Below are 25,701 nucleotides of genomic sequence, written 5' to 3' on the forward strand. Positions count from 1 at the left end.
ATTGGAAGCTGCATGCCAACATCTAGAAGGCTGTTGGTCTGCTAAGCAGCTGTGGATCCTCATAGGATACTCTTGCAATCCACCTTCTGTAAACCATAAATACTGATTTCTGAAATTGCTTTTGTTTATTTCACTTTGTACTATCTACCTCAAAATTTGCCCTTCTAAAAATACAGCGCTGCCTTAAGCCAATTCGGATTCTTCACTCTCCCTTGGTTTCCTTCTTTTTCAAAAACTTTTAACTGGAATATGAAATGGGGTTTTATACGGTGTACCAACAAATAGTTGTATTAATCTGAAAGGCTGGTGGTGGTAGGAAGAAGAAATGAGTAAAGCTGTAGCAGGTGTGTTAGTTGATATCCTGGATAAGACTATTGTGCCAGAGGGCAAAAGTCGGCCTCAGTTTATACCGTGTGCAGGGAAGAGTTCGTTAAAAGATTTCAGTCAGCAGAATTCAGCTAATTATATCTAGCAGGCATGAAAGAACAGGGAGTATTTGGGCTTCTTGCAATGGACAATGTTGCTTTCGGAGCAAAGAGTTATCAGAAGCTTCTCAGCAAAAGGCATAGCAAAATATTTTCCTGAACCAGCCTGTCGGTTGAAGGGTTTTCAATCAGGATTTTGTCTCTGATGCTGCTTTCACCTGTCATTTCCAGAATGCCAACCCCTAAGTGAAATACTTTTGTCACTGCATCCTATTTTGCTTTCACGATACCCTCAAACACTCCTGTGGCCAGGGCACATCTCCCACTCCACGCGTGAACATCATTAATACAGAGCTCCTTGAAAACCAAAAGAATTGGAAGGGGCAGGAACATCGAAAGCTGCCTTCAACCAAGGCAGGCCCTGGAACCATCTGGGCTCAGTATTGTTGACACTGACTGGCAGCAGCTCTCCAGGTTCCAGGCAAGGTTTTTCCCCATCCCTATCTGGAGATACTAGGGGTTAACCTATTGGAGTAGGTGGACCCATATGCGGACTAGGTAAACTGACCACTTGCCATGAGCTTCTGAAATTAGGCCAAGTTCCCTACATGTGCAGCCCCTAAATATTTCCTATCAGACCGTTCGGTCAATATTCTCCCCTCTCCAACTACTACACACCAGACACAGGCGACGGGCTCCTTAACCCACCCACCTAGAAAAAGTGGCTCTTTGGTAGAGTTGATTCCCTTGGGATGTGGAGGGGGCACCATCCTGTGGGCCACCAGAAGTTGTGGACTCCAGCTCCCCTAAGCCCCAGCCAGCATGATCAGTGGTCAGGTCTGATGGAAGCAGTAATAGGCAGAGAGGGTCATAGCTTTGCCACTCCTGCCTTCGAACAGCCAGTCCCATAATGGCAGCCATGAAACAGCCATATGGGAGAGAGAAGATTGGGTGCAAGGCCCTTTGTAAACCCACGGAGAGGGTTAACAAACCTGGTCAGTGCCTCTGCCTATGTGGGACTGAACCAAGCCAATATTGCTGGCTCACTGTTCAAAAGATGTCTCCCATTAAAAACTGGCTGCCAACAACAACAGCAACACTGAAAAAAAAGAATCTGATCCACTGCAGATTCTATTTCCTGAGAAAATGTCCTGGAGGAGGGAGCCTTCAGCTCTGCGACTGACCTGCTTCCTCTTCCCCACCTCTATCTACCTGCCTATTATTTAACCAGTGGCTTCTCAACCTGTCCACCGAGGGTACACTTTGCCCCTACCAACCCATCCACAAGCCCCTAAATGCACGCCAGCAGCTCCTTTGGACTTTCCCCCTTGCGACTTGCTTTCTTAATCAGACGACCTTCCAAGTTGTTTGTTCTCAATGGTTTGGCACTTTTGCAAAATGACCAAGGAGCCACGCTGTCAGTGTTCACCTCGCAACCCTTTCACAAACACCCACAGCCAGCATTAAAATGCATTTTAAACTAAGGATGTATACAGAGCCAGCCCTTGCTGCTCAATGATAAGATGGCGCCCCCTTCCCCATCCCACATATAGAAGCCGAATAGACTCCAGCATTGGCCACCTGAGGCAGCTGCCTCACTCTGCCTCATGGCAAAGCCAGCACTCCATGTATATACCGTATTTTTTGCTCTATAAGACTCACTTTTTCCCTCCTAAAAAGTAAGGGGAAATATGTGTGCGTCTTATGGAGTGAATGCAGGCTGTGCAGCTATCCCAGAAGCCAGAACAGCAAGAGGGATTGCTGCTTTCACTGCGCAGCGATCCCTCTTGCTGTTCTGGCTTCTGAGATTCAGAATATTTTTTTTCTTGTTTTCCTCCCCCCAAAACTAGGTGCGTCTTGTGGTCTGGTGCATCTTATAGAGCGAAAAATACGGTAGTTTGATGACATATACAAACTGAGACAGGGGAAAGAATTGGGGCAGCTCCTCTTTATTTGCCACCTTTTCCTCCTCCCCCTTTCTCAACAGATCTGAATGCTGAACATGAAACATTCATTCAACCTTCATGCCAACAACGCTCATGACAAATTAGGGTATCATCTGCTGGATTTCAATCAAGTTTTCTTCCTGTGTCTAGTCTAGCTGGAATAGGTTACAGTGAAGAGTACCCCCCCATACACACACACTGCCCCCAAACAGATGCGCCCACTGAAAACATTTTCAGTTGGTTGCAAGTGAAGAACGGGTGGGGGGTCTAGGAACAGATTGGCTCCCCCTGCCCTCCAGCCTTCACCAATGTGATGCCCTCTAGCTGTTGTTGGACTACAACTCCCATCAACCACAGCCAGACTGACCAAAGGTCAGGGATAGTGGGAAGTGTGGTCCAAAACATTGGGGGGGGGGGGGTAACCAGGCTGCCTTATCAGCTTCCAAGATGGGCTCTGGAAAAAAGCAGTACTCAGGACTTGGCCCCATGAGAGACAACCTTCATGATCCAATACCAGGAACTTTAAAGAGAGTATTTAATCAAAGTTTGCTTTATTCCCGAATAGTTCATCTCTTTTTTGTTCTCTCCTGAGAATCCATCTTCTTCCTAGAATGGATCAACCTCATGGCTATATCCATATAAAGGCCAGAGGGGCTTTGGATTAAATTAAATATAAATAGTCCGGTTACCAGCTGGAGAGCGCAAGCACTCGCAAGTCTGATGAGGAAGACTTCACAGTATAACGCAGGTGGAATTTCCTCCATGGTTCCCTTATTGCAGGGCCACTGGTGAAGCGGGAGGACTGCCTGGAACATGAGTCTAATCACAGCAGAGGAAAAAATGAAACCAGACCTCGAGTTCTAGCATCCAGCATGCACGACTTTCCGTCTTCACAATTTCTTCATTTTGTTCTTCTGAAATTTAGCGTGCACAACTTTCAGGGTGGTGAGGAAGTTTCCAAGGAAGAGCACCAGAAATGTGAGTGCAAGCACAAAAACCTAGATGGGACCAGGAGAAAAATAAAGAAATCAAACTCAGACCTATGCACTTGGCAGACGTTATATGAGGACATTCTTGCAGCCCACTGGAAAAGCTTTAAGGCTGTCTCAATAAGGATACGGTGAAATAGGCCAGGGGTAGCCAACCTGGTGCCTTCCAGAGGTTATGGACTAAAACTCCTATCATCCCTGACCACTGGGCCATGCTGGCTGGGTATGATGGGAGTTGTAGTCCAAAATACCCAGAGGGCACCAGGTTGGCTACCCCTTAAATAGGCTAACCCTATTAAGAATTAAAAAGGTAAAGGTAAAAGTACCCCCGCCCGTACGGGCCAGTCTTGACAGACTCTAGGGTTGTGCGCCCATCTCACTTAAGAGGCCGGGGGCCAGCGCTGTCCGGAGACACTTCTGGGTCACGTGGCCAGCGTGACATCGGTGCTCTGGCGAGCCAGAGCCACACACGGAAACGCCGTTTACCTTCCCGCTAGTAAGCGGTCCCTATTTATCTACTTGCACCCGAGAGTGCTTTCGAACTGCTAGGTTGGCAGGCGCTGGGACCGAACAACGGGAGCACACCCCGCCGCGGGGATTCGAACTGCCGACCTTTCGATCGGCAAGCCCTAGGTGCTGAGGCTTTTACCCACAGCGCCACCCGCGTCCCAATGTGCCACCCGCGTCCCAATATTAATAATTAGCTGCCTGCTAAAGCAGCTAAGTGTATTGCGAACCAGCCATTACTAGAATGGCACATACAGCTTCCTTTCTCTACTATAAGATCACTTGTATGAGTACATAAGAACTTAAGAACCACCTGCTGGATCAGGCCAATGGCCCATCTAGTCTAGTATCCTGTTCTCTCAGTGGTCAGCCAGATTCCTGTGGAAATCCCTCACATGCAAGACACCAGAGTACCCCCCCTTCCACCGTGGCTTCCAGCAGCTAGTATTCAGAATAGGCCCTTCCTGCCTCCACCTGCGAAGGCAGAGCAGAGCCATGGTAGCTGTTGGCTTTGCCCCTTTCACAGTAACACAAGATATCCATGGGTAGTAAAATGTGGATAGCTATTTTCTCATCTTCTCCATCTGCTACCTTTTCCCAGCTGATATAAGGGGATTCAGTCAATGCCCCCCTCCCCGTTTGCCGAGATTTTGATTGGTACTTGAGGGGAAAAACCACTTACTTGCCATTCTTTACATTTCTTATGTCTTGACAGTTCAAAAAGTGTGATTGCATTGTAGAGCTGCCAAAACTTAAGGAAAGGGAGGGGAAAGAAGAAAGGGAGACTTGAGAAAGAATCTGCTAACTCTGCAGAAAGCTAAGCAGTTATTCTTAGTGAAGATCCAGAAGCACTAATTTTAGACCTCGTGGATGCCTAAATTGGCATCTGCTTAAAACGAGCACTAGAGGACACCGAAGCAAACAAAGGGCCTGAGGATCATGTTCACGTTAGTTTCCTCTTACACTGGTCAGAATGAAGAACCACAGAGAGCTCTGAGGCAGAGCAACAGCTTTGCTTCGACAAGGTTCTGGACTCAATCTGTGGCAGCTCCACTTAGAACAGCCTTTGCCAAACGGGGGCCTTCCAGAGGTTTCTGGCTGGGGCTGGTGGGAGATGGTTGAAGTGCAAAATGTCTGGAGGTTGGCAAAGGCTGAGGAAGAAGGATCAGCTGATGGGAAAGGCTTTCTGTGCACGAGACTCTGGTGTGACTGTCAATCAGAGTAGATGGATGTCTGATTGGATAGGACCAGTGCAAGGGGGAGGTACTTGCAGCGGAGGACAGTCAAAGACCACTTTGCATGGAGTTCTGTTCCCAGGCCCCATACGTGTTGGCAGAGTGCGTATAAGCGCACCCCGCCGCCCCTGTTACGTCCTTTTAGTGACGTGTTTTTGGGTCGCTCCCTGTACTTATGTTGTATGTTATTTTTATTTTATAAAATTGATATACCGCTTGATTCTAAAAAACTTAACCCATTACAAAAATAATTTTAAAAATGATATTATCAATAAAAGCTATTTTAAACATTAGAAACTAAATAAAACCAATGATGAGCTAAAAGCCAGATAAAAACACCTGTCAGCACACCATATATCTGGGTAGGCTTATCTAAATGAAAAGTGTACATATGGTTGATTTGAATATGTTATTGAATATTGAATATGTATATTATTGAATATTGTATACCCAATGTATCAGCCGCCTGGGGGGTTTCACTGTTTGTGTTTTGGTGGTTGGTAAAAAATTACTTTATTATTATTATTATTATTATTATTATTATTATTATTATTATTATTATTTTAAACCTAAATGAAAATGAGTGCAGTGAAAGTGCTTGCCTGGTGTAAATAAACAGGGAGTTCCAAACTGTGGCTGTTGCTACACCAAATCTTTTTTTTTAAACAAATGCAGAACAGATATTGCATAAGCAGTTGTAGCAGAGCCATTTCAGCAGATTGAAGTGGTCAAGGGGGCATCTGGGGAACGCAGCTTCGTAGAATGAATGAAGCTGAACAGGCAACCTTGCCTACACGTGTTACAATGAACAGCAAACTACCACTCTCTTTGGTTTCTCCTTATCTTCTGACAATGCACTGGTGAACAAAGCTCTGATGTCCAACTTACATGCCCAAAGAACAAGAAGGGGAGCAGAAAGGTCAGCCCTCGCCACATCCAAGACTGAAATCCCTCTGGGGAAAAGGAAAAAGCGCAGTCAAGTTATATACACCAATGTCTCTCGCATAAAGTACCTACGAATATTGGTGTTTAAATAAGCTGTCACCATCCTGATGTTTTCCAGGTGTTTGGACTACAATATGACTGTGATGCTGCCGGGGGCCGAGTTGTAGTCCAAACCATCTGGGGGGGGGGGGGGTGAAGGCCAATTTTAATATAAAGTTTCTTAAGTACTTTGAAGAGGTAGCCTGACCTAAGGAAGCTGAAATTGTTGCTTCCATTCATGGAAACGAAAGGCTGGCATCACCCTGGAACTGCAAACACATAGTATAGATTTTTCAGAAGACAGATTATATGAGGGGGAATCTTGTATCTCCCTCTTAGATCTTTTCAGCAGAGAGAGAAATAAATCCACTTTGAAAACATTATTTCCAAGTTTAAAGCCTTTTTGCTTATTTCCTCAGTGAAAGTGAATCCAAAATCACTATCAAGGCATAAAGGACATTGGGTTCATCCTCATATCAAGCCATTCAAAAAGGCATCCTCTGTGTTCCATCAGCAATTTCTCCGGTGCTGGCAGGTGGGGGGGGGCAGGCTAACAGGTGCCAGCAGGCGCTAGCAACACACTGCACCTTCAAATAAATTAATGTGACGAACAAGAGACACAACTCACCCACTGTGAGATCTAAGTGGTTTCTTTCCCCTAATGCACGGAGTCTGTAAAGGCAACCACTTTGATAGTAGTATTGTAGAAACTGGACGCAACCTGGAAGAAATAAAAGGAGTTGCAATACTTGGCAGGGCTGCAGGTACCTGTAAAGTGTGGCATGCTCAGGAACACAGGGGCCTTATACCATCTCACATCCTTGTTCCATCCAGCTCCATACTGCCTTCTTTGACTGGCAGCAGCTCCCCAGGGTTTCGGAGAGGAGTCTCTCCCAGATCTAGCTGGAGATGCCAGGGACTGAACCGGGGACTGTCTGCATGCAGAGCAGACACTCTAGCCGTGAGCTATGGCCCGTCCCCTTTTAAATGCTCTCCTCCTGCATGTTCCAAATTTGCCACTCTACAATTTGTACACCCCCTAAGAAAACCACATTGCTCCAGCCATCCTTTGTTCAGCACCAACAAAGCCCAGCTCCCGTCCTCCTCTAGGCAGGGCAGGGAGAAGCCAGGAGGAGGGAGGGAGGAGCGCCTTCTTTACTTTGCATTTAATTTGAGCTTGTTCTAAAGAAGGAGCCAGCAAACTTTTTCAACAGGTGGCTGCTCCACTGTCCCTCAGACCTTGGGGGGGGGGCGGACTATAAGCCACCCCCCCAACTCTCCTCTCCCTTCTCCACAGCACCGGACGAGCCCTGGTGGCTGCTTACCTGTGTCTTGTGAGCAGCAGGGGCTGGTGGTGGCAGAGGGACAATGAGCGGCATGCGAAAGGGCTCCGGAGAGGCGCTGCTTAAAATGGCAGCCGCTCAAGCGCTGCTGCTGCTGGCACCAACAAAGCCCAGCCCCCTTCCTCCTCTAGGCAGGGCAGGGAGAAGCCAGGAGGAGGGAGGGAGGAGGTGCCACTGCTGCCGTCATGTGAAGGAGAGGGAAAGAATGCACACATTGGTGATCCACGCAGTGATTCCCGGACCATCCGCAGGCCGGATCCAGAAGGCAATTGGGCCTGATCCGGCCCGCGGACCTTAGTTTGCCCTTGTCCTAAAGGCTCTATCCGAGCCATACACTGGCTTACAAAGCCAATAAAATCCCTAAAATGTAACTTCTCTTTCCTGGGACACTGTCAGCGCTTACTGATGGGAACTTGCCTAAGGGGGCCAGTTTGTGACCCGTCCCGGTTACAGTAAAATGCGCACTGCTCTCCCCGCACTGAAATCTGCTGCACAGCTTGCAGCATTCAAAGCATTACTCCAGATAGGATGGAGACAAGAAAACACTGTGTTTTAATACAGATACTGAAAGCATACTTACTCTGAAAAATTGAAAACGCTAAAAACTGATTGCGGAACATTTGGTACATGAGACCATCTGGCCTGTGTGAATAGGGAGGGGAGGAAGACAAAAGAAAACAGAAGTGATGTTTTCAACACACACACACAGAGAGTGCCCTTCTGTACCCCAACATAAGAAACAAACGCATCCAAGCCAGCCTAATGCAGGATGGAATTTCCTTCATTCATTTCCACAAAGGCAGAAGGTATCCTAGAGCACAGTCTAACCTGGACTGGGCTGAAGCAGGCTGCAGGTGTCAGAGGTGGCCTGCATCCCATGTCTTGGGGGGGGACGACAGAATACATGGAAAGTTAGAAGAGGGCTAACCCACCCCAGCATCCTGGCTCATTAACTTACTCATTACAGAGTTACTTCAAATGGGAGGATCAGACATGATCCCTCCCTGCAACCTCCGAAGTGCAGTGGTCCAGGAAAGGCTGGACTGCATGACATTCGAAAGTCTAAATGCACGTTTTTAATACAGGGACTCATTTATCCTACAACCCTATTATATATTGTTCATCTAACTATATTCAAACTATAGCACTCTGCTGATATCAAACATTTAAGCTATGGAGAAATGGAGAAACTTACCACGTTAACATCACACCAGATAGAAACGTAGAAACGTAATGATGAGATACCCACCAGCCCTTAATCCTGGGAAGAAAAAGAACACCTTTAACGTATGCACTTTCACACATTTAACCGAGGCAAACCCAGAAGGGAGGGGCTGGCAGATCACAGCTTCCCGTTGATGCCTGTATGGGACACAGGCTAGCAAACAAATGTGTTGCATATGAACCTATAAGCCCCCTTGAGGTGTACTAGCTTAGCATCAACTTCACTCACAATGGGGAAATGTGGGAATGAGAGCTGGCGCCACCCCCCCGGACCCATTCTGACCGCCTTCCAGGAACTGCAGCCATGGAAGTTCCCTGCAGAGTGTGGAACCCGGGAAAAGCAAGGTTCTAAATCACGCAGGAAGCCCCTATGGGCATAGAAGTCTCCCTGTGTCAGACATTCGCCCTCCAACTTGCGGAGGAAAATGGAAACAGAAGCCAGAGGGTTTTGCACAGCCCAGCCAGGGCGCTTGATCCCAGTCCCCTCCCCTTGCATGTTAAGTTTTAGCACAAAGCTGGAACGCCTGAAGAGGGCCAATGTCGGGGGTAATGCAAGACATTTTGTGGACACCTAAATCTAATGCATAACATATACAAAATATCTGTTCCCTGACATTTTTCATGCTGTTTGGTATGGTTTTATTAATCACACAGTTTGGAGTCTATATGCAGTTAACTCCTCCTCTCTGTTCTTTCCCTTTTCTGATGTACTTTACCTCGGAAAATAAACATAGGAAGCTTGTAACTAGTGGACATAATTAAGAGCGCACAAATGTAATTAAGCTATCGATTCAGACTGTCTATCCTACCATTTTGTACTGATAAACAGGGCTCCGTTAACTGCTCGGCTGAGGGCAGTGGCAACCATGCACCCCTCATCAGAGCAGTTTCACAGAGGCCCTCCCCACATGTGCGCAGGTGGCAGGCGGGGGCTCCATAAAACTGCTTGGCTGAGGCGAGGGCAGTGGTGTACTCCTCAACTGGGCAGTTTAAAGACGCAGAGGGAGGAACAAGCTGTATCAGCGCCTGTTTCTCCCTCTGCCAGTATGAGCGGCAGACAGAGATGGTGGTTTCATCCAGCAGTATATCGCTGGCGAAGCTGCCGCCGTTCCTGAGCGCCTCTGCCTCCAGCAATGACTGAAGCTTGTTTCTCCTTCTGCGCTGGGCGCTTGTAGCAGAGGGGCTCAGGAGGCGGCAGTTTCACCTGCGGTATACCCTGAGTGAAGCTGTCATCACGGTCAGCCCTAGGAAATTTATGGATATATCCCCTCGGCCTACCTTGAGCCATTGCTGATGAGGATGCTCTCCCTTATTGTCAGTGTGCAGTAATACCAAACTAAGAGGAAGTTGAACACTTCATCCGTCACCCTGCAAGAATAATAAAAAATGATAAGAGTTTCCAACTTCATTTATCAAGTGCACACACTTCAAAACTCATTAACTAAGGCCAAAGTAAAGAGTAATCTTAGGTAACTAATACTGAGGTTCTGATCTTGTAAATAATCAGCTGCTTTCTAAGCTGATGTGGAGGGATGCAGGTGGTGCTGTGGTCTAAACCACTGAGCCTATGGCTTGCTGGTCAGAAGGTCAGCGGTTCGAATCCCCGCAATGGGGTGAGCTCCAGTTGCTCGGTCCCTGCTCCTGCCAACCTAGCAGTTCAAAAGCACGTCCAAGTACAAGTAGATAAATATGTACCGCTCCGGCGGGAAGATAAACGGCGTTTCTGTGTGCTGCTCTGGTTCGCCAGAAGCGGCTTAGTCATGCTGGCCACATGACCCGGAAGCTGTATGCCAGCTCCCTCAGCCAGTAAAGCGAGATGAGCACCACAACCCCAGAGTCGGCCACGACTGGACTTAACAGTCGAGGTACCTTTACCTTTACCTTTAAGCTTATGTGGAAAGATACCAACAAAGGTGCACACATACTCTCGTCAACTCCAATTTTCATACTTGGAAAACCTCAATCTACTAGAAGCCCAGACTAAGGCATTGTGGTTAATTTGAAAAGCTTTATATAGCAACTGTTTTTGTCATGGCCTGTGCACTATATACTTAAAGCAGTATCATACCACTTTAAGCAGTTATGGTTTCCGTCCAAGAATCCTGGGAACCGTAGTTTGCTAAGGGTGCTGAGAGTTGTTATGAGACCCCTGTTCTCCTCACAGAGCTACAATTCCCAGTTCCCCAGGAAGAGAGCTGGTCTGTTAAACCACTCTAAGAAGCTCTGCAAGGGGAATGGGGTCTCCTAACAACTCTCAGCAACCTAAACAAACTAACTCCCAGGATTCCCAGACAAAGCCATGCCTGTTTAAAGTGTAAGGTGCTGCTTTGAGTTTACAGAGCAGAAAGGGCCCAATTTCACAAATGAAGGGAATCCCCACTGTAAACAATACCCAAGCAAAGAGACGTCACAGTGCTGTTTTCCAATATGGCTGAACCAAATCTGCTCTCTAAAATTGTTCCACTGTGTTAAGGGTCTTCCCAGGAGTGTGAGGCCCACTTTTGGCACACACCCCTCACCAAGGAAGAGGGCAAAGCAGAGCCACGTGGTTTAAGGGACTCCACTTAGGAACTCGCTGACACAAAGCTCCCGCGCAGGCAGACAAGTTTGCAAATGCAGCGCTAATTCCATCCGAGGGAAAGGCCTTTGGGCCAGAGGAGATGCACATGATCCAATTTGCAGAGGCGCCTCAGGACTAATTCAGCGAAAGGATTCCATTAGATCTCGATAAATCCAATCAACTGGAAAAGCCATACTGGTGGCGGTGAGCCTTGAAGTCAGCGGAAAGCATCGCAACAATGGCCAGGTTTGCACGACGAGACAGGCAACAACAAACTTTTGACAACCTCACTGTGGGGCAATCAATTTCAAATTGCTTTCTGGGAATATGGGGACCCTCAACATTTTGCGAGGATTTCTGGTAGAACAGGTGGCAAAGCAGCCTTGCAGGAAAAGGCATTTTGACACCACCAATCTTGTAGTTAAAGGAAGAAGATGCTTGATAACACATCCATTTACCCACTTGGCAGCTAATTTTAAAGAACTATTTTAGCCCACTCATTCCCCCTGAAGCCTGGAAATAGAGGGAGAGTGACATTAAAACAGCACCTCCTGTGCACCAGAGGGAGATATTTGTTCACTCAGGGGAACCCCAAGGTAAGAACAACTACAGAAACGCTTTGGAAGAAGAGGAAAAACAATTCTAAGGTAGAAACCACGAAGACAACCCAATGAGAGCCACGCATGGTCAGCAGCCACAACATGCTGAATGACAAGGGGAGGGGGAAAACAGTGGGAAACCAGACAGGATGGGAAAGGGAGAGTCCTGGAGGACACAGCAGGCTGACTGGGCAATCCTAGGCATGTCTGCTCAGAACTCAAGTCCCAGCGAGTTCAATGGGGCTTATACTCAGGTTAAAAGGGTGCAGAACTGTAGCCTTACAAGCTCTCTACAGAAGTAATCCACACTGTGATGTTCCGTTGCAGGTCTCAGCACAATGTTTCCCTGGTATCTGTCTACACTTGCTGGAAAACAGTTCTCTAAGCTCCCAGGCAGACACCTTTCTCTGATCCTTTTAACTGGAGAGGCTGTCAGGGATTGAACCTGTGACCTTCCACAGGCTCTACCACGGAGCTATGGCCATCCCCCTTACGAGCAGCGGGCAGCTCCTAGATCTCACAAGCCCGACCAGTGTCACATATGAACCCAGTGTGCACCTAGAACACTTGCAACGTATTATAGGGGGAGTGTCTCTCCAGCGACAGAGAACTTTTGTGTATGTAGGGAGAAAATCTGCACCAGGGCTGGATTAACTTGCGGAAGCAGCAGTCAACAAATGATGCTTTTTGTTCACATTAAGTGGAGTCCAGATTTGCTTGCAAGCAGAGCCACTTCAAATCCACTCCATGGTAAAAACGGATAATGTTGCTCGGCAAACAAAGATGAAGTCTTACCGGTAATGAAGAACGAATCGGCAAGCTACTGCTCCAAGGAATAAGATTATTGTCAAGTACAGTTTGAATTTTTCATACTCATCTTTGTAGGCAAACCTGGAACAAAAGGATTAAATCAGGGAATAATAATAGTAATAATTTTATTATTTATACCCCACCTGTCTGGCCTGCTTCCCCAGCCATTCTGGGCGGCTTCCAACACATATAAAAACATAGTAAAACATCAAGCAGGACTGCCTTCAGATTTCTTCTGAAAGTTGTATAGCTACGTATCTCCTTGACATCTGAAGGCATTCCACAGGGCGGGCGGGTGCCACTGTCGAGAAGGCCCTCTGCCTGGTTCCCTGTAACTTCACTTCTCACAGTGAGGAAAATGCCAGAAGGCCCTCAGAACTGGAGCTCAGTGTCCAGGTTGAACAATGGGAGTGGAGACCATTGATCTGGTTCACACATAATGCTAAACCGTGAATTATGACGTGATGTTTTCTAATAGCATGGCTTAAAATTATATTCAAACTCTACTCAGCAATTTAACTGTGATTGCTAACAAGCCACAATTTAGTGCTACAGTTTGTTGTTGGCTTACAAATCTTGGTTTGCTTTAAATAGGGCTGAGCGCTGCATGAGAACTCTTCTCCCCTTCTTAACCATGGTTTATTTGCCTACCTGACACCAGATGCTCACCAGTTTACAAACGCAGGAGGCAACAGCAGCTGAGGGGAAACCATGGTTTGTTTGATCAACTATGGGACAACTTATGGCTTCACCAAACTAGGGCTTAAACAAATCAAACCAGGGCTTGAATCTTTGGCGGGGGCACCATTTTCTGTCACTAGTCAGGGGCTAGATTCAATGTGTGCTGAATTTTGGCTGCAAAGGAAGAATCGAGAGCATGCTCCTGGTTCTTCCTTTGAAGCTGCAACTTGAAATTTTCCACAAGCAACATCACACAACATCAGATACAGGAAAGATGGGGGTGGCTTGCCCCAAATGGATGATTGGTCTAGTCAGGCCTGCAGGCCAGAGCTCCTGGACCAGGAGGAGCAAAGCAGTTGTGAGCTCCTATCTGGGAGCCCAAACACATTTACAGGGTCTTGCTGAGCCATAGGGCAACATCCTTTCTGTTACGCACTTGTGATGCTCCTGATGGCACTGGGCCAGTTATGCGTTCAATGCTCTTTGCACCTGCAAAGGTTTGAGGCAGATTTACTGCTTCATTTCCACCCACCGCATGTCCTGTAGTTTCCTGTTGAAATCCTGTAACTTTTTACACCACAAATGTTCTGAGGATTTTGTTGTTGTTGCACTATAGCACAAGAGCCCCCCACACCCAGCAAGACAGCAATAATGCAGGAGCATTGACTGCAGAATGGTAAGTGGATGGCCCAGTATAAACACACCACTCAAACACTGTCACTGTGTGGTGTGACACGTGGCAGAATAAAGTGGCAAAACAAAACAAAAACCCAGTCTGGAGGTGCCCATAATTTGGTTCACCGTGTCACACAAAGCAGAGAGTCATAGAAGAGAAACAACTTACTTGGCCTGATTGCTTAGAAGAGTGACATTCACGTTCCCCAGCACGAGATTTAAGTACAAACTGCAAGGAAAAGGGCAAAACACATCAGGCCTTCGCAGTGGTAACTCTTTTTTCATTTGTTGGTTGTCGTTTCTGCCCCGGATCAACCATTTCAGCTGCATTTGTAGCAAGGCATGAGCTGAACGAAAGACTCTGCCGGAATCTTATCGCCAGATGTTCAGATGACAGCTTCCTCTGCTTTTGCCACCAGTGGCATAGCGTGGGTTGTCAGCACCCGGGGCAAGGCAAGTGATTTGCGCCCCCTAACCCTAACCCCCAGATGTTGCGCCCGGTGCGGCCGGCCCCCCCTGCACCCCCCATGCTACGCCACTGTTTGCCACAACGTGCAGAGGTCACAAATCCCTCTTCGTGCAACCTTCTCAAACTGTAGTCAGCACAAGCTCAGCAGCAACCCTATACACTTACCTGGATGTAAGCCCCACTGAACTCAATGGGGCTTACTTCCAAGTAGACGTTTATAAATGTCACTGTCCATCAGTTAGCCTAACAGACTTAACTTTGCAATCCTGATTCAAAATTCTGTCACTTCTGGGGGTCTTTTGTGTAAATAACAGGTAAGTAGCTCTTGACCTCGTTTACGCCTGTTTTACTGCTGCTTCTGCTGGCCTTATGATTTCATTACTGTTGAATTTTGTTTTCTCTTTCTTAGAGGTGGCTAACCTGCAGCCATTCAGATGTGGCCGGATTACAATTCATGTTGCACAGATATCATGTTACGCAGTGATATTTGTTTTGCATGCTGTGAGTGGCCATGTGGCCCTTTTGGCAAAAGGCAGTATATAAATTTAATAACTAAAACAAACCAATCTCTGCAGTCCTGGCCCAGATTTAAATTTCTCGTCTGCTCAGGGTGGGGGAAAGAAAAAACTCCCCCTCCTCTCTGTCACTGGACCTTTCTCTTCCTCTGCTAATAATAGATTCCCAGGATTGTTCTCCAGAGGTGTCACCTCACCAAGATTAACGCTGGAAACTATGTGCGTGAGTGTGACACGCGACCTGCATTCTGCTTCTGAGCCAGGCATTCCCAGGCAAACATGCCAAGAGGCCGGCAGGTCGGCCCCTGAGAGCGTGCAGAGTGGATTCCAACAAGAGGAGTCACATGCTTCCATCTCTTTAAGAAAAGCATGTCTCTTCGTGCCCTTAAGAGACCAGGCTTCACACAAGAGGGCATGTCGGTTTTACAGAAGCTCCTACCCATTCTTCTTTGGCAAATAGGCTTCCATGTCGAAGAAAACATTTTGCCGCTCTTTGATCTGGCTACCGATTTGTTGTATGAGCTCCGCTTCCTCCAGGCTGCAGTCACGCTTGCATCTGCAAAGTTGCAGGGGCAGAGAAGAGGAACACAAATGCAGATAGTTGAAAACAGATGACCCAGGAGCCAAATAGCTGAAAGACTGGCCCCTTCCCCTCTTGGGTGTGAAGAGCAGCAGAGGGGGCCTCCCGGTAGCCCCACTGCCCTCAGGGTGCTCGGGGGGAGGAATGCTATGGATGGCATTCTCTGTCTCAGCCCCTAAATTGTGGAGCACTCTCCACACAGCAGTGCATTACGCCCAGCACCCCCAGGAACCCTCACCATGCAGGTTTCGTAGGACACTGAAGATGCTCCCCTTTACCCTGGCCATTCAAAGTGTTGGTGCTGACCTTTAAAGCCCTAAACAGCCTCAGTCCTGTATACCTGAAGGAGCGTCTCCACCTCCATCGTTCTGCCCGGACACTGAGGTCCCGCGCTGAGGGCCTTCTGGCGGTTCCCTCATTGAGAGGAGCCAAGTTACAAGGAACCAGGCAGAGGGCCTTCTCGGTAGTGGCACCCGCCCTGTGGAACGCCCTCCCACCAGATGTCAAAGAGAACAACAACTACCAGACTTTTAGAAGACATCTGAAGGCAAACCTGCTTAGGGAAGCTTTTAATGTTTGATGCATTACTGTATTTTAAGATTTTGTTGGAAGCCGCCCAGAGTGGCTAGGGAAGCCCAGCCAGAGAGGCAGGGTATAAAAAATTATTATTCTTTTTTTTTAATGCATTTATATTCCACCTTTCCTCCAAGGAGCTCAAGGCAGAGTAGACAGCTCTCCCCCATCTCATTCGAGCCTCACAACAACCTGTTGAGCGTTGAGGGTTGGTGACTGGCCCAAGGCTACCCTGGAGGCTTCATGTCCAAACAGATACTGTAATTTGGGTCTCCCAGGCCCTAATCCGGCACTCTAACCCAGCCTTCCTCAACCTTGGGTTTCCTGGGTATTGTGGGACTACAGCTCCCATCGTCCCTGAGCACCAGGCCCTGCTAGCTAGAGAGATGGTGGGAGTTGTAGTTCGACAACATCTGGGGATGCAACATTGAAAAAGTGTGCTCTAAACATTACACCACACTGGCCCTGGACATCTGGGATGAATATTTTTAGGGCCCAATCCTATTTTTGAGATTGTAATTGATTTTAAACTGTTTTTCATGTCGTACTAAAAATGGTTGCAACCTGGCCTGAGACCTGGCGGGGGGGGGGTGGGGGGCAGCTAATAAAGCAAAACAGCAACAGCAGTCGCCTGACACCACAGTAACACTGACCGAGGGACAGGTGGATTCTTGCGCCCACCTGCGGTTTGGCGACAGAGAATAATCTTGCACCCTTCCAGCCACCTCATCCCACTTTGGTTAGAGGGGAGAGCAGGCAGGTCAGGCAGCTCCCAGTTCAAGCAGGTGACCAAGTGCTGTGCTTTGCCATTACCTTTGGAAGCAATTCTGCAAGTCTTTCAGCCCCCGCTTCTGCTTCTGTATGGAGCTGCTGCAGGTGGCCTGCAAGTTGTTCAGTTCCTCTAGCTTCTGTTTGTAGACTTTGTGAGTTTCCTACAACAGATAAGCAAAAAGGATGCATTAAGTGGCAGGAAATTAAAACGGGACAATACACAAACAGAACACCCACGTGCAGCTGAAAGTGCAGGTTATGTAGTTTCTTCCACAGGAAGGGGAAAGTTCCACATTAAATCGCCTGGAAAGGCCTCAGAAAGTGCCATGTGCTAAGACCATTGAGTGTACAGTCCTTTTATTGGCTCCAAGGCCTGTGACTTTCTGCTTGCAAAGCAGTGCTTTACCTGTGAATGATGACCCTCCCAGGCATGCAACACAACACAGAGCTAACTATAGCACTGACCACATGCATGTTTCGGTGGGTAACGTCACTTAATGTATCTTATTTATTTAATATTAACCTGCCTTGTAGGACCAAGCATCCATAAGAAGCATTATGAATTAAAGTGTTAAAGCAGTGTTAAAAACAAAGACAAGAAGAAGAAGAAGAGGAAGAGTTTGGATTTGATATCCCGCATTTCACTCCCTTTAAGGAGTCTCAAAGCGGCTAACATTCTCCTTTCCCTTCCTCCCCCACAACAAACACTCTGTGAGGTGAGTGGGGATAAGAGACTTCAGAGAAGTGTGACTGGCCCAAGGTCACCCAGCAGCTGCATGTGGAGGAGCGGAGAAGCGAACCCGGTTCCCCAGATTACGAGACTACCGCTCTTAACCACTACACCACACTGGCTCTCAAAACAGTGCACCCCACTTTTTAAAAAAGGAATAAATTTAGAAACAGAGCCAGCTGCAAAGAACCCTAAAGCAGCTTAATGGCGGAGGGGAGGGGCACTGTAGAGTTCATTTAAAGTGTTTACATCCTGCCTTCTCCCTCTCCTGAGCCCAAAAAGCTGTCCCAGGACAACTCACAAACAATGCAGCAGCACAATCAAATCCAAAAGCAGCAGCAGTGGCAGGACAGAAGCACAAAGTTGAAGATTAAAATTTCGCATCGAAAGCATCTGGGAAAATAAGGTCGAAACGTCCTCCAGGTCATTCAACCTGGGGAAAGCCTCGCACAAAGAGGAATTCTGTCTCTATTTTTGTGCAGCTGGAAAGCTCCCCACAGGAGCTCATAGGATGAGGCAGAACTCACCTAATGGAGGGGTAGGATCTGAGCTGCCTCAGCTGACAGCTGCTGCCCAGGCCGCCGCTCCATTGGAAAGCCTGGGCCCATGTCAGCTCTATGTGGGAGGGCAGCGTCTGAATGACAGCTATCATTATTATTAATTACCCACCCTCAGATCCCAGTTAAAATGCAATGTCAAAAGCAGGTTAAAACAACCTGCAATCACAAAAATAAGGTGGGTACTGGAAATATACAGCTCAGGTGACAAAAGCCACGTAAAGAGGTGTGTCTTCATCCCTCATTAAAAGCTCTAGAATGAAGATGTGAGGTGCACCTCTGTGGGGAGAGGCACAGCTTAGGGGCCACCACAGAAAAGGCCCTCTCCTGCCCGCCCCCAATTCAGAGAGAGGGGGAGCAACCAAGAGGGTCCCCTGCCATCGATCTGAATACCTGAGTGGGGCTGAAAGAGGGTGGCCTTTCAGATATTGGGGGATGTTGTGAACTGCCCTGTGATCTTCAGATGGAGGATGCTATACAAATTTAATTAAAAATAATTCAGCATAATCAGCTGCGTTAATGCGCCAACTACCCCCCAGAGACGCTGCCCTTCATAATTGTTTGTAGCTACAGCTGTAGTTTGATGGCAACGGCCAACACAAAGGCCAGTGCAAGCCTGGAGCCCGTTCCTCCATCAAAGTGGATTTTGAGCGGCTACTGTAGATGAATATGGATTATGGAAGACGGTCGCGCTTTCCCAAAAGGCCAAATAGGACACAAATGTCCTCCTCAGCCGCCACCCCTCAAAAATCCCCAGAAAGCCCCCGTGGATCCACTCTAAGCCGCTTTGCCCCTTTGCTCGGCCAGCACCTCTGACCCCATTCCAACTTAGCCCTAATCCCACACGGCACCCACCATCTGTTCCTTTGGAGCAGCTGGTGAAGCAGCCCCTCCAGGACAACTTCGCTCCAAGAGAGGCCACGACCACATGAATAAATGAATAAATAGCTAAATGAATAGGAAGACACGTCCAATGACTTTAGGAGACTTCTTTTTTTTTTAAGCCCCCTATTCAATGCTCATTGAAAAAGCTTCTCCACGTGAAGCAGGGATGGGGAACATGTGGCTGCCCAGATGTTCTTGGATTCCCAACTCCCGTCAGCCTCAGTCAGTGGCAGCTGGAGCCCAGCAATACCCAGAGGGCCTCAGGCTCCCCATCTCTGCTTCAAAGGTACCTTAGATCTTTGGGAAGTGGGTGCGCAAGCAAAAGGAATTGTGCCATCCCGTTACAACACCAGCATCCCCAATACACCTCATGCAAGGAGGCAGTGTGGCAGCTAGAGGGCTGGACCAGGACATGGGAGGCCTGGATTTGCATCCCCACTTGGCTGTGAATAGGCTTTCAACACTGTAGTGTATCACCAGTCCAACATCGTGGTTTGGCAATATACTGCAATGTTGAAACAAGTTGCATTGGCCCCGGCCTGTAAGGTGCCTGGGGACGCTTTCACCCCTGTGCCTCGCAGGCCAAGGCCAATGCAGTTGGACCCGGCCCGCTGCTCAGCTGGGGGGTAGGAAGGCTCCTGCCCCCACCCAGCTAAGCGAGCCCACCGGCTCCCCAAGACGGAGGGTGCCCCGCAATGGAGCCTGACAGGCTCCATCTGCCTTCTTCAGCATGTAGTCCGAAAACAGCTGGAGTCCCAAACTTGGGAAACGCTGAACTAGATGGAGAGGAATGTATATATACAGAGTCAGATCACTTGCTCATCTAGCTCAGTGCCGCCTACACAGACTGGCAGCAGCTCCCCAGAATTCCACACTGGGGACATTCCCAGTCCTACCTGGAGAACTGAACCTGGGGCCTTCCGAACGAAAGACAACCGGAAACTCTGCAGACCTCCCTCTTATCACTCCCTGGGAAAGGGGTGGTCAAGGTTGTTAAGCACTTCCAACCCAGACAGGACCCCAATGAAGGGCCTAGTCAAGAGGCAAAGCACCTGCTGTGGGGGCAGAAGGACTCAAGCCCAATCGCCAGAACCTCCTGGTGGGGTTGGGAAGATCCTGCCTAAAAGTGTGCAGTGCCACCGCTGCCAGTCAGTGCACGCAACACTGGGCTAAATGGGCCAATGATGAGCCCGACTCTCATTTTTTCAAAACAGGCCCTACCTCTGAGCAGAATCCCACTAAAAACAACCAGAGGGGGGTAATAAAGAACAGCATGCCACCCCCTTGCCCAGCACCCATTCAGTTCAACAGAACAGGAAATGAAATTAGGAAGGCACAAGCCAGTTACTTAATAAAAGGCCTATTAAACATTAACTAAAACTCTTTCTCCTTTTACTTTTGCAGACAGCACTTTTGATGCTTGCAGTTGCAATAAAACCAACTTGCTGATAAAAAAGGGGGGGCATGGTGGAGAGACCATTTCAAGTAATCTGCACCCAAATCCAGTTCAGCTGCTTAACCAAGACTGAACCCCTTTCACCACGCAAAGTGGATCAGTTGAACAGATCAAATCCACACCAGCACCCCTTGAAATGAAACAAAATGAAGGTTTGATTGCCAAGTTTTATTTGCATGTTATTGAAAGGTCAAGCGCTCGAGAGCGACTGTTCTCATGGAGGTGGATAAATGACTGGGGGCGACGCTGGGGAAGGCGTCATCTTCCAAAGGGCAGGCTCATTCCAAGGGTTTAGCTGCAAGGCAACGTGGAATTTCCTGCAGAGGCTGTAACTCTGCATGCCAAAGACGGGCGCCCTTGCTTACGCAGCAGATTTGGAGGCACAGAAGAAGGCACTGCCAGGACCAGGGCTCACGGGGGCCTTGCCAATATTGGGGGCCCCTGCCCACCATCCTAAAACTCCAGCAGTGCTAAGTTGGGCTCTGGCACAAGGAGGGACGTTTCAAAATGGTGGGTGGTGCACACAGCCGGGCACACGCTGTGGGGGGACTCACCACCTGGCATCCACCGAGGGTGTCTGCAGCTGCCCATGGATGTCGGCTGCTGGTGCCAGCCCTGCTCCCGAGTAAAGCTGAGCGAGTGACAAGAGCAGACCAGCATTTGTGGCATGTATTGCGTTGAGAGTGATACAGTGGTACCTCGGGTTAAGTACTTAATTCGTTCCGGAGGTCCGTACTTAACCTGAAACTGTTCTTAACCTGAAGCACCACTTTAGCTAATGGGGCCTCCTCCTGCTGCCGCACCGCTGGAACACGATTTCTGTTCTCATCCTGAAGCAAAGTTCTTAACCTGAAGCACTATTTCTGGGTTAGCGGAGTCTGTAACCTGAAGTGTACGTAACCTGAAGCGTATGTAACCCGAAGTACCACTGTACTCAGAGGTCAGCAAGGCTTACCAGGCATGGGCCTGCACAGAAGTGATTTTCAGCGTCTGGGCATGCGCTAGACGCAATTTCCAGCACCGCGGACATGCGCAGATGTGATTTCCAGCATGCACAGAAGCGATTTCTGGAGCCGCTAAACTGGCGCAGCACAGCGCGGGGACTCGCTGAGTGGGCAGCTTGGTTCAGGGGCGGCTCATGGGCCTGTTAAGCAACCATCCTCAGCCACTTCTGGCCCATGGGCCTTAGGTTGCCAACCTCTGGTTATACTCCTGTCTGCTCAGGGTCAACTCCCTCCTAGAATTCTGTCTCATTGTACTAGTTTTCAGCCCTGTGATGCGGAAATACCTTGGTTAGAAATTGCCGAACAGTGAGTGGTACCTCAGGTTACAGACACTTCAGGTTACAGACTCCACTAACCCAGAAATAGTACCTCGAGTTAAGAACTTTGCTTCAGGATGAGAACAGAAATCGCACGGCGGCAGCGAGAGGCCCCATTAGCTAAAGTGGTGCTTCAGGTTAAGAACAGTTTCAGGTTAAGAATGGACCTCCGGAACACATTAAGTTCTTAACCCAAGGTACCACTGTACTGGCCCCGTGTATAGGGCTATTGATGCACTCTTAGTATACACAAGTCTGGTCTGTTGCCCTGGCTGAAAAGTTAATTTGTCACAGCCAGAGGCAAATCAAACACTTTGTCTTTTTATGCAATATGGCTACCACTTATTTCACTTATGTGCCACAAAGACCAAACGAAAAGACCAGCTCAAATGCATGGAAACTTGTGGAGAGATCTACTGGAATAAGGACTCAAATTATCATTGTCTGTCTTTCACAGGTCTATGCAGATACCAGGCATATCTCTTGACAGAAGGAACCATCAGCTGCTTTTGTCTTGGTTTGCAGTTTATGTTTATTTGTTGTTACATAGGTTTGTTACAAGCTGTGATAATAAAATAAAAACAAAAATAGGGAAAGTCTTCACTAGCATGGAAATTCTAGAAAATTTCCCACATGGGATATTTGTTTTATGCCACAACCTCCCATGGAAGCCGTGTTGTGACTGGCGCCCACAGCACTCTCTCAAAATTTGAGATGTGCCCACTGGTTGAAAAGGGTTTGTGACCCCCAACATATGTTCTTAAATATCCAGAGAAAGACTCTATACAGCAGCTCAAAATTCTCTTCTAAGTGCTGCTTTACTTATTTATATTCACAAATTATTATTATTATTAATAATAATAATAATAATAATAATAAACATTTTTTGGAAGCCAGGACATTAGCAGGCCAAAGTATGTTGCAGAAGTACCACCCCTCCCCATATTAGTAATTTAAAATACTTCATTATCTATAGCAATAAAAACTGAATTATATGTAGCCATATGCATATTTTTTCCACTGAAAGAGTCCATACATATTCTTTTTAAAAGAAACAGAAATGAAGGGAAATGTTGAAATTAAAACAAAAACATGACATTTTCAAAAATAGCGTTTCTCATTCTTTTTGGCAAAGGACCCCTGACCGTTAAGTCTAGTCGCGGACGACTCTGGGGTTGCGGTGCTCATCTCGCTCTATAGGCCGAGGGAGCTGGTGTTTGTCTACAGAGAGCTTCTGGGTCATGTGGCCAGCAGGACTAAGCCGCTTCTGGAGAACCAGAGCAACGCACGGAAACGCCATTTACCTTCCCGCCGGAGCGGTACCTATTTATCTACTTGCACTTCGTGCTTTTGAACTGCTAGGTTGGCAGGAGCTGGGACTGAGCAACAGGCGCTCACCCCGTCGTGGGGATTCAAACCTCTGACCTTCCGATCGGCAAGCCCTAGGCTCTGTGGTTTAGACCACAGTGCCACCCGTGTCCCATTCTTTTCGGTACTACAGGGCTAACAGGAAGAATCTTCCTGGTTTAGAATCTTTAACTAAATTAAATCCCTGTTAATGGTTTTAGAACTCTGGGAAATGATTGAAAATCCTGTTTTCAATCAGATAGGAAGGTAAGGAGGAAGATAAAAATCAACAGCCAGGAAAGAAGGGAAACATAGGGGAGAAAGGTTGTCAGTTTGTATCTGAAAGTAATTAGGTATTTTTGACGCCCACATCATTGAGCGTCAAAAGAGTTCCGTGCGCAAGCCAATCAGTGCAATCAGTTTCTGCCGCACCTACAGGGCACTCATATGCCCACATCCACCACCTGTCTTACATAACTACCCTGGGCTCCTTCAAGACGAAAGGCAGGATACAAATTCAACAAATAAAAGCAAATACTCAGGGCACCATGGAGGAAGAGGGGAAATCACGGGGCTATTCACCAGCCCTAAAGAACTAAGCTTGTTCTCCTATGCTCCACCAGGCAAGGGACTGTTTGCACAAGTTAAGTCCAAAGCAGTTATCTTTAAAACCCTTGGAAGAGTAGGGCCATCTATCTCTGCATGAGCCTGTCCACACCAAATGCTAAGCCATGGTTTGTTTAGCCTCAATATGGTTTGTTCAAACAGGTACACCCAGGCCAGTGAACCAACCATGGCTTGATTTCTGCCAACAAACCGTTACGTGAAACCATGGTTAGTTGTTGGCTTACACAGCTTGCCTTAACTATGGTTTGCCATTGTGGCAGAACCCAACAGCCTTGCTTTGCCATGGTTTCCTTGCCCCCCCGCAATAGATGCTCGCCAACGACAGAGACACACAGCAAGAGAAGCCAGAAAAGAAACCAAGCCTTTGTTGGTTTCAACATAGCCACCAAGGTCACTCAAAGTGCAGTGGGAGGCAACTGGCGACACGTCCTGCTCAGTGGTGTCCCCCCTCCCCCGTTTATGAAACACTGTCCTCCAGGGAGGCTTACATTGATATCCTTCAGACACCTTAGCAAAACCCTTTTTTTTTCTCAGAGTCTTGATTGCAAATTTCAGTCCAATCATGACTAGTTTTATCCTGATATTTTGATCTGCTGCTTTGTATCTGTAGTGCTTTTATTTATTTACTTTCCTACATTTCAGTCCTTTTTTCCTGCACGAAACCCAGTGGATCCATGTGCTTCTCAGATGGTCCCCCATCCAGGAACTGACCAGATCTAGACCTGATTAGCTTCAGCAAGGCAGCAGCCTCATGCGCCTTCTGACTGCATCTCTCCCTTTAGTCTGCTATATAAGCTACCCTGGTTAAGTTCTGTTTCAAGGACAGGGTTATAAATACATTCTACTTACAAGGTACAAGTAAAAATCCTGCGTCAGCATAACTCAAAGCCCACTATCACAAAGATGTTACAACTTGTATAAAACACAATGACATGGATTTGCTTTGATTTTTCAACAATTTACGTTGCTTCTACTTACTGCAGGGTGAGGGGCGCAGAGCTCAACAACAACACACACACACCCCCGCAAAGAGGGGCACCCTGTGACTCACACACAAAATCACCTGAGTGGGTTTCACTTCACAAGCACAAAACCTTGGCAGGGAAGGCAGAGGCAGAAGAAACGTGATCAGTGGCCTCAAAAGAAAGTTCCCTGTCAGATGGAGGTGGGGCACGCGGCCGAAATTGATCCACAAGAGAAATAACTGGCAAAGGCAAAGGGCAACAGCAGCTGAGCAGCTTTGCCAGGAGCCTGCTAATGTTTAAGGTGCCTAACTGTGTGGCTCTGCTCTCCTGGGTCCCGGAGCTGTTTTGAAAAACAAACATGTTCCGATGCAGGCAGAGGCAAAACAGCTCCAGTGCAGCTAAGAGTCATGGGATACATCATGTGCCCTGCTTGGAACCATAATGGGCATGAGTGCATGTGCTGCGATTTCGCAGAAGGATTTAAAGCCACAGAATCCAACCAGTTCTTATCTGGGACACCCAAGATGCAGGGACAGATGAATGAAAGGACTTCATAATGTGGTGCTTACTGAAATGATGGAATTCGCTTCCACAAAAGGCAGGGATGGCCACCAACTTAAAGGTAAAGGAACCCCTGACCATTAGGTCCAGTCGTGGCCGACTCTGGGGTTGCGGCTCTCATCTCGCTTTATTGGCCGAGGGAGCCGGCGTACAGCTTCCAGGTCATGGGGCCAGCATGACTAAGCCACTTCTGGCGAACCAGAGCAGTGCACGGAAACACCATTTACCTTCCCGCTGGAGCGGTACCTACTTATCTACTTGCACTTTGACGTGCTTTCGAACTGCTAGGTTGGCAGGAGCAGGGACAGAGCAACAGGAGCTCACCCCGTCGCGGGGATTCGAACCGCCAACCTTCTGATCGGCAAG

At 47.9% G+C, this 25,701-nt stretch overlaps 3 protein-coding genes across 8 annotated transcripts in view; 1 reads left to right on the forward strand and 2 right to left on the reverse strand.

The window, feature by feature from the left end:
• RHOF (ras homolog family member F, filopodia associated) overlaps positions 1-115 on the forward strand; it is a gene marked incomplete at its 5' end in the record, with an annotated part of 31,706 nt that extends 31,591 nt beyond the window's left edge. For 2 of the 4 annotated variants that reach the window (XM_083418420.1, XM_083418418.1), the window contains one exon: positions 66-115. Of the gene's footprint in view, positions 1-49 lie in introns of all 4 variants that reach the window. The other 2 variants (XM_083418419.1, XM_083418417.1) reach the window with 1 other exon arrangement.
• The window catches only part of LOC310666891 (uncharacterized protein), a 160,484-nt gene that overhangs the window by 108,869 nt on the left and 25,914 nt on the right, over positions 1-25,701 (reverse strand). The gene's annotated exons all lie outside the window — the stretch shown is intronic.
• TMEM120B (transmembrane protein 120B) overlaps positions 2,906-25,701 on the reverse strand; it is a 29,107-nt gene continuing 6,311 nt past the window's right edge. The window contains exons 2-12 of the mRNA XM_083418330.1: positions 16,929-17,047; positions 15,402-15,518; positions 14,148-14,207; positions 12,608-12,703; positions 9,932-10,021; positions 8,625-8,690; positions 8,010-8,071; positions 6,715-6,807; positions 5,991-6,055; positions 4,550-4,618; positions 2,906-3,369 (exon numbers count right to left, since the gene is read on the reverse strand). Of these exons, the coding sequence (XP_083274456.1) occupies positions 3,262-3,369; positions 4,550-4,618; positions 5,991-6,055; positions 6,715-6,807; positions 8,010-8,071; positions 8,625-8,690; positions 9,932-10,021; positions 12,608-12,703; positions 14,148-14,207; positions 15,402-15,518; positions 16,929-17,047 (945 nt within the window). The 3' untranslated portion in view covers positions 2,906-3,261. The remainder of the gene's footprint in view (positions 3,370-4,549; positions 4,619-5,990; positions 6,056-6,714; positions 6,808-8,009; positions 8,072-8,624; positions 8,691-9,931; positions 10,022-12,607; positions 12,704-14,147; positions 14,208-15,401; positions 15,519-16,928; positions 17,048-25,701) is intronic.

This window comes from Podarcis tiliguerta (genome assembly GCF_965153285.1).
Source record: "Podarcis tiliguerta genome assembly, chromosome: 16".
Lineage (NCBI taxonomy): Eukaryota > Metazoa > Chordata > Lepidosauria > Squamata > Lacertidae > Podarcis > Podarcis tiliguerta.